The following is a 15,217-nucleotide window of genomic DNA, read 5'->3' as shown; positions in this document are numbered from 1 at the left end:
GGTGTTTTTCAACGTTACACTTTTTCGTGCAGTTTTTGATGATCAACCCTTATACAACTGTCCTACCGGACAGTTTTAATTTAAAAAAAGGGTAAATGTAAAGAATAGCGCCCGGAGGTGTGGCCTAATTCGAAGTGATTCTAATTCGCTGTTACCATATAACCCGCCAAATTCAAATGTAAATATAAAAATATTTCTTTATTTTATATTTACATTTAAATCTGGCGGGTTATATGGTAACAGCGAATTAGAATCACTTCGAATTATTAATTCAAGATTGAAAATTTTATTTAAAAAAAAATTGGGGGCTTTGCCCCCACGCCCCCTGATCTATTTTTTGTTTTTATGGGGGGCTTCGCCCCCCACACCCCCCTCACTGCCCCACTAATCCACTAACACAACTCTAATTTGTAATTCAGACACATGAAAAACAAAAGAAAAGAAGCCTACCTTATTCAATGCAATCCCTATCCTTCTGTTTCTACACTTTATTCACTCCCTTAAATAATGCTCTCATTTGATCGCCCATGGAAAAATGACTCCTTTTCATACTTATCTCACTTCCACACTTCGGACCTACATATCTATTACTAATTAAACCAACACTTATTCAAAATGATAAAACTTTCATCTCTTTATCCTCCCTCAGACTACATTCATGCTTTAAATTAAAGAAAAACTGTAAATTCAAAACGCTCATCTTTTATGAAGTTTCAAAAAAAAGGAACCTAAAGTTACACACTGGCACTAGCGGGAACTGATAATACGTTGAAAAAGAAGCAGTTACTATGCAGTAAGTGTACTGCGCATGCGCGCTCAACATAAATAGCTAAGAAATTCAAAAAAATTATATACAGCACATTGGCGGGAAGTTGAGAAATTTAAAAAGAATATATTGAACATTGGCGGGAAGTAGTTTAAAAAGTCAACGGTAACTGTGCTGTACTGCGCATGCACCAAAAATAAACAGGCCACACCTCCGGGCGCTATTCTTTACATTAGCCCAAAAAAGTTTTAAAACTAAGATTTTGCACTTGTGAAAATGAACTTGAACTCCTTTGTAACAGATATGTACATTGCATCTCTATACAATTAAAGATAATAATAATAAATTAACACATTCGGAATAACAAATATCACGAAATACAATCATTTTTACGAAGTGGTACGTACAATTTAGCATGATTGTACTACCAAGTGGTACGCGAGCCAAAAAAGGTTGGGAAACGCTGGTTTAGTGAATTAAATAAATAAACCTTCTTCATCGAGTAACCTTTGTCAAGGTTATCTTTCTAAAATATATTAACATACGTTTATCAGTTCAGTGAATTAAATACAGAAATCTTCTTCATCAAGCAACCTCAGTCAAGGTTATCTTTCTAAATTACATTAAAACATTCATTTATCAGTTTAGTGAATTAATTACAGATTCAGTTTTTTATCTGTACCGCAAATATTTTTGGTAAACCTTAAGTAAAAACTTGGCGTTTAGGATAAATGTACACTCTTAATTGGATCTATTTGGACGAATTCAGGTAATAAAGTCAAATTTTAGAAAGACTTAAGAAAAAAAAAAGGCACAAGAAGTAAGGAACTTTGAACTTATATCTTCTTTTACACCTGATATGTTTATTTTCAGACTTGAAAATGAAAATTATGTAGGACTAGATATAGAAACTCGGATCGAGTCTTTATTTCAATGGATAATAGGGCATGGAAGTACATCAGTAAATATTTACAGAATACACCCTTTCCCACTCCATTTAAAAAAAAAAACTCCTGATAAAAGGAACCTTTGGTAATCGAAACGTTGAAAAATTATTAAGGAATTGGTTTTATAATGATTTAAGGCTTGATTCACTAACCAAGTGTAAACTAATATTGTTTACTTCCACCACAGAACTTGACTTAATTAAACAGTGATAAAGAGGATGAACATCCTAGTTGTTAGTTTGCATCCCGTTTGTCTGTGTGTGCTTTGAAGATATTGCCCTGATTGCTAATATAGATGTGATCTTTTTAATTTTTTATTTTTGGCATTTGGTGGAGACACAAGTGAACAATTTTTGGAATAGCACACGAGAGTAAATATAAATGTTTTTGTACGAACAAAATTTGTGTGAATTATTTAATTGTAAATTTGTAATTGTTTGTTTATTCTTTCTCTCTCTGTGTATTCAGAATTAGAAACATCGATTGAAATAGTTTGTTCACTGACATCTAAGGTGGGTACAAAAATCTTCGCTTGTATTATCAATTTATTAATTTAATGTGTATTGATAGTTTATTAGAAGAAACTGATCTATTTGTAAAGTTCTAACAGATCAGTTTCTTCTGTTTCAAATGAAATTATTTGGTCTGCCAAATCTGATTGTTTAAATTATTCCACAAACCGGGGGGGGGGGGGGGGAAACAAGCTCAATTTGATATCTGGTAAGCTACTACAGACCGCAATATTATTTTGCTGCTGCCCTGCGAGGTTATCTACTCTTCAAGCGATTCTCCTCCTTAAACTCATTTCTTCAAAACTTCCATCTTCTTAGGTTATGCTCAAGTCAAATTTGTGGCTCGATCGACCAGCCTCTTTTTTCTGCCGGCTGCAAGACAGAAGAATACTTACAGTTTCTTTCAACATTTCCTTACCATTCCTAAGAAGTTTATGCTTAGTTTTCGCGACTTTATCTGGTGATATGTATCACATCCCTTAGGGTATGTTCACAACGGAACTGTTAGTATAGATGATAGCAGAGATGGATAACTGATAGAGTAAAATATAATCGCTGATTAATGTGCTACATCGGAGCTGTGATACATGCAACATGTCGAGTAGTGAAGAAGCAACGAAATGGTATATTTTAAAGAAAAAACGCTTTAGAAAATATCATGTACCACCCCATAAATAGAAAACGAAGTACTTTGGGTGAATTTCACCATTTATATAAGGAACTTAGAAATTATCCGGATCGTTTTTTTGAATATGTGAGGATGGGTCCACCCACATTCGACTATATTGTAGAAAAAATAAGGTCAAAATTAAGAAAACGTTTTATTGAGAAAAAAACAAATAAATGTAAGCACGATTTAAAAAAACAAAATATTGATTAAAAAGTAAATAATGAAATAATAACAAAAAATAATGCCGGTTTCACCAAATGTCTTGAAAAACAGTGGTATTTTGAACAGCAGTCAAATTTGAAGCTCCGATACTGGAGTTCAGCTAGCAGAAAAATGAAATATTTAATTCTATCATCTATGCTCGTTTATAGCAGCGCGTATGAGTCACTAGTCGCAGCTTCTTCGTTCGTGCACGCTCACATTCGAATGTATTGTTTTTCTTTCAGCGCTGATGCATCACTCCTATCATCTCCGCTATCATCTATACTCGCAGCTCCGTTGTGAACGTTACCCTTAGCTCTTGATCATGAGTGCTGAGTTTGAATACTATGTGAATATTCACTCTTATATTAAACTTTTCCTTTTTTTTTTTGCAATAATTTGGATAAATAATCACTTTCACACAGTACAATAGAGAATATTTATTTATATTTTTCCCTTTTATATTTTTAATAATTTCCAGCTAGGAAATGAAAACTCCAGACATATAGAAAGAGACAAAGCTTATGGCGGAACTAAGGGGAGATCAGGGAAATGCTTGATAAAAAATTAGCACGAGATTGTGGTATTAGAAAGTCGAAAATCTTCAAAGAGCGATTCTCTTGTGAAATTCGACCACTGTCACTCTCCAAACCCTGGCTTGAAGTAATGAGGGTTAATCACTTGGCGGGTTGAATCAGCTTCATTTGAAGCGTAGAATGAAAACAACTGTGTAGAGGTCGCTTATTACTTGGCTGAGAAGCACTATGACGCTAAGTATCTACAGAGTTGTCTGCGGAATATACACATGATTTGGCAGACTATTTTAATTCTTTGCCACTGAAATGCCTTTAGTAACCCATTACCGTTAGCTTACCTCCTCTGTTGGGAATGCATGCGATCAGCATTGGTTTTTGTGTTATTTATTTGATTTTCTTTTCTTTTTTGAAAACTAAAGAATTACTTTGGCCCTCATTTCTAGGTGAACTGTCAACTAGCGGTGCACAACAGTTATTGTGCGGAGTTATTGCTGGCCCGAGACGAGCCGGTGGCGGCAGAAAGACAGCATCGGCAGACTCCATTCTGGCCATGTTCAGGAATTTTCCCGGTGTAACTGGCAACAACAGCAGTCCAGTGATATCACCGTCCACCACGCCGACTGGTTCTACGACACGAGACGATCTGGCTGGCAGTGATGACAGTTCGGTGAATACGCCGACATCTTCTAGCAGTGGTATTGCAGACTCGCCGCCACTGTTCTCCAAAAAGACTACCATACAGGTCAAAATTATTAATTCTTCCCTCTTCCCACAGAATATCATAGTTATAAACTTTTCCAATGATGGGAAAACATTGGGTGTGAAAAAATATTTTCATAATCGCTTCTAATCGGTACTGATTTTACGCATGTTTCCATTATCTTCCAGTTTTACTTATCTAAGATTTTATCAAATTTTTATAGTTCTTACTTCATTTTATGAATTATATTTAATTATTGGCAAAAAAAATATCATATTAAATTATTATTTAAAGGCATGACCAATTGAGCAAGGTGCTTGCGGTATTGTCGCACTTTCACTGTCACCGCAGAACTCGTCAGCTGTTTGGTCGCCATAGTTTCGGCACAGCAAGTCTCGTTGCACATAGTTTTATTTTATTTTTTTAAAAGTGTAGGATCTTCCTGAAGAAGCTTACACGAAAGGCCTGTATTAGGTTGGCATATTTCGTCGTAACGACTTAACTTTTGAAAATGAAGTAGCTAACTGCTTATAAAAACTTCATCAACTTTGATTGAATTTGAAATTCGCACTAAATTACAGTTATCCACTTCAACGAAATATAAACAACAAGAACTATTTGGCAGATCTAGTTGCACTATGTAATTGCTAAACGTACACCAGTATAACATATTCAAAACTTAATAAAGCCCAAGAAATTTTTACCTTGTCCTAAGGGTGTAACAGTACCAAAGAATTGATAGTTAAATCACCAGTAGTAAACCCACCATAGAGTAGTTATTTTTCTTTGTTTGCTTTATTTTTGTTTTAAAGGCTCGTCAACAACTGTGGTTATTAGCGCCAGGAGCTTTTTCAGTGTACTGCCGGCTTTCGGACAGAGTTTTCTTGTTACAGACAACACTGTCCATCACTGGACAGTAAGAAGCATTTAGGAAGAGAAAAAGTTCCAGCAGCTGGATTTGAACCCATAATCTCCGCGTTGGAATCCAGTATTCGCTAATCACGTAGCTTATACCCTTCTCTCGAAGTGCAGCAAATTTTTTTTGATGCTGGTCATACTAAGTTATTTATCGCCCAAAGACGAAAGAAAAAAGACAGATAAAGTAGAATTTATTTCAGTTTTTTTTTTTTTTTAACACCAAAGAATTAATTGATCTTGCTGAACGTTTGCCAGCAGGTCTCTGTGCTAGATCCGCTGAGTGCACAGAAAACTTCCAACAATTTCCTGCAGCCGCCTTCAATACTGTTAGAAGTACCAAGTAAATGCCTTTCGCCAATCAGAGAGATGCCAACACCTGCGCCTTCGCCAGCTATTACTCCAATCATGCCCAGGCATAATCCGATGGCCTTGCTAGCACCAATGCCCTACAAGAGTGTAAGTGGTTATAACCTATGATTTATTTTTTACTGTTAAAACTGTAGAAACTAAAAAACAAATCTTCCAAGTCTAATTCTGTTGTAGAAGTGCTTAAAAATTCACCTGTTGACACCAGCTGTACCAAGAGAAAATAAGAATTTTTCTTCAAGTTACTCAAAGCTGTAACTGGGAAAATATTTTGAGAAAACTCTTAAATTTTCTTTTATCACAATTTAGGCAATTATATTTTCTTGAATTTTAGAACTATACTGAAACCTTTATACTGAAAATGTGGGGCTCTACCAAGCGCTCTAATTATAACCGACTACAAAACACTCCAATCCAAAATTCTTCGCTGTATCACAAATGCTCCATTTTACGTTTCTAACCAAAGCATTCACAAAGATCTCAATGTTCCTTTTGTACGCGACCTTATCACATCTCGGTACACAAAATTGCTCTCTCTCTCTCTCCACTACAATCCGTTAATCCAAGAACTTTCTTCCCACTCCATTTCTGGGAATCCCCATAGAACACTGAGACGACGCTGGCCAAGAGATCTACTGATGGAGTAAAATTGATGTAAAATTTTTCCTCTGTAAATATGTTAATATCCCTCTCCCTTCTCATTCAGTCTCTATTCTCACTCAGCGCTATTACCTTGCCAATTACTCTCATCTCTAGTTCTTCACCTTTCCTCTATCACATTCACCATCTATCGCCTGCATATTTCACATTCCTCACTGCTTGACAATATCTCGGAGGATTGTCAGTGGACAACTGCTCCACTCTTGTGCTCATCTTTTCCCTTCATCATATTTACTAGATGCTAATTTTGTAGTTGTAAATTTTTCAATTAATAAAATAAAAAAGAATTTTAGAAATTTTACTGAAAAAATCAGTCCATATTCAATCAGTTCAATATTATAAAATGTCCACTTGCTTCACTATAATAAAATGAATGTAATCGAAGAAAGCACGACTTAGAAACTCTCCTAAGGTACCCATTAAATATTTTCAAAGAAAGATTCAACCCCAGAGATTCGCCTAACATACATTATGTCCCAAGTTCCAAGGGAAACCCTATCAATTATCCTAGAAAATTACAGAATACACGAAAGGCGGCCTCTTCAAGAACGGTCCCAGAAGCTTGTCCCTGTATAATCACATATCTGGGTGAACTGAAATTCCTTTTCAACTTGGAATGTAGGTTAGACATCTGATGCTCTCAAAGTAATATGTAAGGTCTAATATAGTGTGTACTCATTGTTAAAAGTAAATCAATTGCCATTTTCGAAAAAAGAGTGGTACCATTAGTGAGTATCAAGGTTCTACCTCCTCTATTTTCTTCCGTTGCGGAATTTTTAAAACGAATTAACTTGTGAAAGTAAAATCAGAATATAAAACGCCTTCCACATGTCTGACTAAAAGAATTTCTTTTATTAAAATTGGTTTACAAAACATGCATTACTAGTGAAAATTTGATTTCAGAATTTTGTAAGGAAAATTGCATCTAATTCTACAACAGACTGCAGAACGGTAATTTTATTTGCTCTGAAGGAGATTATCACTTGCCTTATTTTTTTCCAGCAGAACTTCGGGGGTTTGGAGTTGGGAAGAGATGAGCGATCCTTTGCGCCGGTGATCCCGGAGGTGCGCATAGAGCAAGCCTCTCCGGAGAAGATCTCGATGGGACCGCCGGGCTCGCCGCCACCCAAACAGCCGCCCAGACACCGGCCTCTACTGAAAGATCTGGACAAGCCCAACTCTCTGGACCTACCCTGTCCGCCCCCACTCATCACCGTCACCTGTTCCATGACCGAGGGCGAAAGCGACTCCGCAGATTCACCTGCAACTAAAGCCGGTGCCCATCAGTCCGGAATGTGCTACTTGAGCCCTTTTTCCATGTGCTCCCGCGGCGATAGAACTACTTCCGAATCAAATCTTAGTTCCTCTGGTTACAGTTCTATGGCAAGTCCTGGACCTTCGCGTTGTGGTTCAAATAATCCACTGTGTCCAACCGATGTTGAAGATCATCATATAGCACGTCGTCCATCTCCCTTGCTACGTGCTCCATCGGAAGATAATGAACTGTCCGACGATTTACAACTGGAATCCAATGATGAAGGCTTTGGAACTGATCAACTTGAAGAGAAAATTGAAGAGGGGGAATTGAAGAGTGCTAAAGAATTGGAAATTTTCATGGAGTGTAAATCTGGTGTAAAGCACTGTTCTAGTTTTGATACGGGCCTGGAACATTATAAGTCCGGCAAGAGTAGAGTGAAGCACTGCGGGAGCGTAGAAGCTGGGTTAGATTATTACAGGGACAATGGTGACAAAAAGTGTAAAGTGGTACTACAGTTACCCTCGATATTAGTTGACGGCGAACCTCACTGTGGTGACAAACATACCAGTCCGGTCAGCTCCAGAAGTGAGAGTCCACTTAGCGATAAAACAGGAATTTCCAGATTTTCTCCCATGTTTTATGGTCGTCTAACTGATTCAGACGGACTGTACGATTGTGCTAGCTCGGATTGTTGTAAATCGAAACGTCATTCTGGTAGAAGAAAAGAGAGACGGCGTTCTAAATCGCCCACCAAACTATCCCAAGTTCTGCTAGAGGTGCCTGGCAAAGTTGTAGAGACAGCCTGTGGTGGTGGTGGAAACAAAGGAACGACCCAGAGGAGCGGTAAGCCCAGCCCCAAGAGACGAGCCAGGCCACCGCCTGTCTCTTCCACTTCCTCTTCCTCTGCGGAAAGTTTAAATTCCATCAGGTTTGACTTAATTATTCATTTATTTTCAAAAAAAAAATCTCCGGGTTTTGCATTTTTTTTAATCACATGGCATTTAAAGTAGTCATACTGAGATGAATATATTGACCAGTGTCCTTGATTCATATTCTCTATCCAACAGAGATGTGACTTTGTGCTTGAACGGAGCAGACAAGATAACAGAACGATTACACGCGCGCACTGACGGCCATTGGGCGCAGAATAAGGAAGACTGTCACGATGGTTCTGCTAACGACCACGAAGTAAGTAATCAGTCAATCTACCAACTAGAACTAGATTAATAACTCTTATTGTTTGATATTATTGTTATTCTGTGGAAACATTTGTTCACCATTAGTGTTGTTGACAAGTCACTGGTAGAGGAGCTTCAGCGTGGTTGCATTATTTCGCACATTTTGCAGTTTTAGGATCTAAGTTTGCCTGGGTACCTCCATGTTGATAATGGGAGGATGGAAAAGATGCCAAGATTGTGCAAGCACACTGAAGTTCATTTTAAACTTTGTTTTTCTGTACTACCCCTTTCAAGTTAGTTTCACAGACAGGTAGTATCAGATTGAAATAACCGCCCTACCGAAAGGTTTGTGATTCTACTGCTCATTTGTGACCAATACGAACAGTAAACCATCGACTGATTTTCTTCTGTTTATTGCGTCACTTTTTTTTTTAACCTATAATGACGTAAAATCCAAAGGGCTTAAAGCTGTAGTAAAATTTAATCATACCAATGAAAAGAACATTATATTTTCCATAATTTTTGTTTTTGTTTTTTTTTTAATGATTTAAGGCGCGTCCACTTCTAAGGTTATTGTATTGGCGCCCGGAGCTTTTTTTCAGTGCACTGACGGCCTCCGGACAGTGTCCTCTCGTTACAGAAACACTGTCCATCACCGGACAGTGAGCTGTAAGAAGCTCCTAGGAAGAGAAAATCTAAGGGTCAGCTGCTGGATTCGAACCCGGGACCTCCGCGTAGGAATCCAATACGCTAACCGCATAGCTAATCCCTTCCCACAATATGGTATTGTTATATTGCCTATTACCATAAGATTTATCAGTAACGCCATTGTATGGGGTGGCGCAGGGAGTGAAGCGTCAAAAAAGAAAAAAGTAAAACAAAATGGAGTCTCCGATTCTGAATCAGTCCTTGGGTTTATTTTTTTACTGAGGCTAATGAGCTATAGAATCAACTTCCTTTCCATTTAGCTCTTGTGACCATCTGTGTAGTTAATTTCCCCAATTCTTTTATGTAAACCGTTTTCAACCATTATTTTTAAATCTTTAAACTTTAAATGTGGTGGCAGTACTGGATGTTGGCACAAATCTTTTTTTTTGTTTTTGTTTTGTTTTTATTGAAAGAGGGAAGTGTTGTGATTATGTGAAATGTTTAAAATTGAATTTACCGGATTTCCGGTAGAGATGTGAGTTAGATGATATTTAATCATATGGTAATCATGGGTAGAATATTATAGTCTCCCACTGTCTTTTTTCTCCATTAATCTCTTGATTCTACGTCGACATAATCGGGAGATCTCTCGAAGGGGTGAAAGAAGTATTCTTATAATTACATGAAACTGCAAAGAAATTAGGCCTAGTTGTCAACCAAGTCAAGTCAAAGTGTATGCGGGCTGGTGGAGATGGTACAGGCGGTGGTGGCACCGATATAACGGTGGGTTCCTATAAATTCGAGAGGGTTGACCACTTTAAGTACCTCGGATCCCCGTGGTTACCCAAGGGAATGAAATATCAGCAAAGATTAAAAGTAGAACAACAAAGCGCGAATCGATGCTACTTTGGACTCGCCAAGCAGATGAAAAGCAGGCTGATATCTAGGGAGACTAAAATCATCCTCTACAAGACACTAATTCGCCCAGTTATTATAACTTATGGTTCGGAAACGTGGGGTTTTTTCTAAAACAGATGGAAAAGACCTCCTGATTTTTGAGAGAAACATTTTAAGAAGAATATTTGGACCAATTCGGGATGGCCCGACTCTCCTATATGATGGTTTCTTGGAAAAACAATTTTGTTAAAAAGTCCTATTTTTAGTAATAATGATGGATTTTCTTTTTTTCCCAAGAAGTGGAAAAAAATCTTTTGTGGCTTCCATTTTCTATTTCGGGACAGAGGCCCAGTGATATTTACGCTCCTAGGAAAACCATTGCGGTCCGGCGAATCTGTTCTGAAGGATTTCTCTTTAGAACTTGCATCCACACTATAACCAGAGTTGGGCACTGATTAAAAAAAAAATTAAATTCTAAATTTAATTGATTAAATTTTTTAATTGATTGAATTTATTTTTAATTTTAATCAGAATTTAATCGGCGAATTTAATCGTAATTTTAATCATATGACAATTATTTAATCAATTAAATTTCAGATTTAATCGTTAATCAAACTAATTTAATCAAACTAAAAAAATTATGATTAAATCTGAGAATTAAATTGAACTTTAATTTTAATCACCGAATTAGTTCAATTTCAATCGTTAATAAAACTAATTTAATCATCCACTTTTATGGCTTTTCAACCAATGGTTCGAACCACGTTTTGGCGAGGCCATTTTTCTGAGCGTCTTCAATAAATACTTTTCGGTTAATTTTTGTATACTTGGACTTCTTCACGAGTCTCTAGACCAGCGGTTCTTAACCGGTGTTCCGCGAAATTTCAATTTTAAATGTACTGAAATTTAGAAACTTAGGAAAGATACGAAAGCAAAAAATTGTTCCTTTTTTTTAATTTGAATTTAATTTTAAGTTCTTGCTAAATACCGAATTTCAAATTATTTAATGTTAGTGTTCCGCGAGAAAAATATATACGATACATATAATTGTGTTCCGCGTCTATGAAAAGGTTAAGAACCACAGATATAAAAGGTTGAAAATGTTTTGAGTCATGAAATTCTGTAAAATTATGGCCGTTCTATATCTCCCACTGTGAACCACGTATTGGTATGGAATTTTGTTCTCTTGTACACATTGTTTTTCTCAATTATAAACTATAGTTATTTTGTGCACAGATCTAAAAAGGTAGAAGATATAAAGGGTTGAAAAATTTTTGGGTCATGAAATTCTGTAAAATTATGGTCGTTTTATCTCCCACTGTGTACCACGTATTGATATGGAATTTTGTTCTCTTCTACACTTTGTTTTTCTCAATTATAAACTATAGTTATTTTGTGCACAGATCTAAAAAGGTAGAAGATATAAAGGGTTGAAAATTTTTTGGGTCATGAAATTCTGTAAAATTATGGTCGTTCTATATCTCCCACTGTGAACCACGTATTGGTATGGAATTTTTTTCTCTTATACACTTTGTTTTTCTCAATTATAAACTATAGTTATTTTGTGCACAGATCTATAATTTTAGAAGATATAAAGGGTTGAAAATGTTTTGGGTCATGAAATTCTGTAAAATTATGGCCGTTCTATATCTCCCACTGTGAACCACGTATTCGTATGAAATTATGTTCTCTTGTACACTTTGTTTTTCTTAATTATAAACTATTGTTATTTTGTGCACAGATCTAAAAAGGTAGAAGATATAAAGGGTTGAAAATTTTTTGGGTCATGAAATTCTCTAAAAATATGGCCATTCTATATCTCCCACTGTGTCCCACGTATTGATATGGAATTTTGTTCTCTTGTACACTTTGTTTTTCTCAATTATAATCTATAGTTATTTTGTGCACAGATCTATAATTTTAGAAGATATAAAGGGTAGAAAATTTTTTGGGTCATGACATTCTGTAAAATTGTGGCCGTTTTATATCTCCCACTGTGAACCACGTATTCGTATGAAATTTTGTTATCTTGTACACTTTGTTTTTCTCAATTATAAACTATAGTTATTTTGTGCACAGATCTAAAAAGGTAGAAAATATAAACAATTGAAAATGTTTTGGGTCATGAAATTCTGTAAAATTGTTGCCGTTCTATATCTCTCACTGTGAACCACGTATTGATATAGAATTTTGTTCTCTTATACACTTTGTTTTTCTCAATTATAAACTATAGTTATTTTGTGCACACATCTATAATTTTAGAAGATATAAAGGGTTGAAAATTTTTTGGGTCATGAAATTCTGTAAAATTATGGCCGTTCTATATCTCCCACTGTGAACCACGTATTCGTATGAAATTATGTTCTCTTGTACACTTTGTTTTTCTTAATTATAAACTATTGTTATTTTGTGCACAGATCTAAAAAGGTAGAAGATATAAAGGGTTGAAAATTTTTTGGGTCATGAAATTCTCTAAAAATATGGCCATTCTATATCTCCCACTGTGTCCCACGTATTGATATGGAATTTTGTTCTCTTGTACACTTTGTTTTTCTCAATTATAATCTATAGTTATTTTGTGCACAGATCTATAATTTTAGAAGATATAAAGGGTAGAAAATTTTTTGGGTCATGACATTCTGTAAAATTGTGGCCGTTTTATATCTCCCACTGTGAACCACGTATTCGTATGAAATTTTGTTATCTTGTACACTTTGTTTTTCTCAATTATAAACTATAGTTATTTTGTGCACAGATCTAAAAAGGTAGAAGATATAAAGGGTTGAAAATTTTTTGGGTCATGAAATTCTGTAAAATTATGGCCGTTCTATATCTCCCACTGTGAACCACGTATTGGTATGGAATTTTTTTCTCTTATACACTTTGTTTTTCTCAATTAAAAACTATAGTTATTTTGTGCACAGATCTACAAAGGTAGAAGATATAAAGGGTTGAAAATTTTTTGGGTCATGAAATTCTGTAAAATTATGGCCGTTCTATATCTCCCACTGTGAACCACGTATTGGTATGGATTTTTTTTCTCTTATACACTTTGTTTTTCTCAATTAAAAACTATAGTTATTTTGTGCACAGATCTATAAATGTAGAAGATATAAAGGGTTGAAAATTTTTTGGGTCATGAAATTCTGTAAAATTATGGCCGTTCTATATCTCCCACTGTGAACCACGTATTCGTATGAAATTATGTTCTCTTGTACACTTTGTTTTTCTCAATTATAAACTATTATTATTTTGTGCAGAGATCTAAAAAGGTAGAAGATATAATGGGTTGAAAATTTTTTGGGTCATGAAATTCTGTAAAATTATGGCCGTTCTATATCTCTTACCGTGAACCACGTATTCGTATGAAATTTTGTTCTCTTGTACACTTTGTTTTTCTCAATTATAATCTATAGTTATTTTGTGCACAGATCTATAATTTTAGAAGATATAAAGGGTTGAAAATTTTTTGGGTCATGAAATTCTGTAAAATTATGGCCGTTCTATATCTCCCACTGTGAACCACGTATTGGTATGGAATTTTTTTCTCTTATACACTTTGTTTTTCTCAATTAAAAACTATAGTTATTTTGTGCACAGATCTGAAAAGGTAGGAGATATAAAGGGTTGAAAATTTTTTGGGTCATAAAATTCTGTAAAATTATGGCCGTTCTATATCTCCCACTGTGTACCACGTATTGATATGGAATTTTGTTCTCTTGTACACTTTGTTTTTCTCAATTAAAAGCTATAGTTATTTTGTGCCCAGATCTATAAATGTAGAAGAGATAAAGGGTTGAAAATTTTTTGGGTCATGAAATTCTGTAAAATTATGGCCGTTCTATATCTCCCACTGTGAACCACGTACTGGGATGGAATTTTTTTCTCTTATACACTTTGTTTTTCTCAATTAAAAACTATAGTTATTTTGTGCACAGATCTATAAATGTAGAAGATATAAAGGGTTGAAAATTTTTTGGGTCATGAAATTCTGTAAAAATATGGCCATTCTATATCTCCCACTGTGTACCACGTATTGATATGGAATGTTGTTCTCTTGTACACTTTGTTTTTCTCAATTATAATCTATAGTTATTTTGTGCACAGATCTATAATTTTAGAAGATATAAAGGGTAGAAAAATTTTTGGGTCATGATATTCTGTATAATTGTGGCCGTTTTATATCTCCCACTGTGAACCACGTATTCGTATGAAATTTTGTTATCTTGTACACTTTGTTTTTCTCAATTATAAACTATAGTTATTTTGTGCACAGATCTAAAAAGGTAGAAGATATAAAGAATTGAAAATTTTTTGGGTCATGAATTTCTGTAAAATTGTGGCCGTTCTATATCTCCCACTGTGAACCACGTATTGGTATGGAATTTTTTTCTCTTATACACTTTGTTTTTCTCAATTAAAAACTATAGTTATTTTGTGCACAGATCTATAAATGTAGAAGATATAAAGGGTTGAAAATTTTTTGGGTCATGAAATTCTGTAAAATTATGGCCGTTCTATATCTCTTACCGTGAACCACGTATTCGTATGAAATTTTGTTCTCTTGTACACTTTGTTTTTCTCAATTATAATCTATAGTTATTTTGTGCACAGATCTAAAAAGGTAGAAGATATAAAGGGTAGAAAATTTTTTGGGTCATGAATTTCTGTAAAATTATGGCCGTTCTATATCTCCCACTGTGTACCACGTATTGATATGGAATTTTGTTCTCTTGTACACTTTGTTTTTCTCAATTATAAACTATAGTTATTTTGTGCACAGATCTAAAAAGGTAGAAGATATAAAGGGTTGAAAATTTTTTGGGTCATGAAATTCTGTAAAATTATGGCCGTTCTATATCTCCCACTGTGAACCACGTATTGGTATGGAATTTTTTTCTCTTATACACTTTGTTTTTCTCAATTAAAAACTATAGTTATTTTGTGCACAGATCTACAA

The 15,217-nt window shown here is 35.1% G+C and overlaps 1 protein-coding gene across 6 annotated transcripts in view; it reads left to right on the top strand.

The window, feature by feature from the left end:
- Positions 1–15,217, top strand: part of LOC141446181 (uncharacterized) — a 158,064-nt gene that overhangs the window by 130,770 nt on the left and 12,077 nt on the right. For 5 of the 6 annotated variants that reach the window (XR_012453566.1, XM_074112657.1, XM_074112656.1 and 2 more), the window contains exons 28-31: positions 4,076–4,374; positions 5,509–5,706; positions 7,279–8,462; positions 8,602–8,722. Coding sequence is in view for 5 of the 6 variants with exons in the window: in XM_074112657.1 (XP_073968758.1) it covers positions 4,076–4,374; positions 5,509–5,706; positions 7,279–8,462; positions 8,602–8,722 (1,802 nt within the window). In the remaining variant the exon portion in view is untranslated. The remainder of the gene's footprint in view (positions 1–4,075; positions 4,375–5,508; positions 5,707–7,278; positions 8,463–8,601; positions 8,723–15,217) is intronic. The other variant, XM_074112654.1, reaches the window with a different exon arrangement.

This window comes from Rhodnius prolixus, unplaced genomic scaffold (assembly GCF_049639745.1).
Source record: "Rhodnius prolixus isolate KJV_2025 unplaced genomic scaffold, Rpr scaffold_1, whole genome shotgun sequence".
NCBI classification, from domain to species: domain Eukaryota; kingdom Metazoa; phylum Arthropoda; class Insecta; order Hemiptera; family Reduviidae; genus Rhodnius; species Rhodnius prolixus.
Note: the sequence above shows the minus strand (reverse complement) of the source record. Positions and strands in the feature narration are given on the sequence as shown.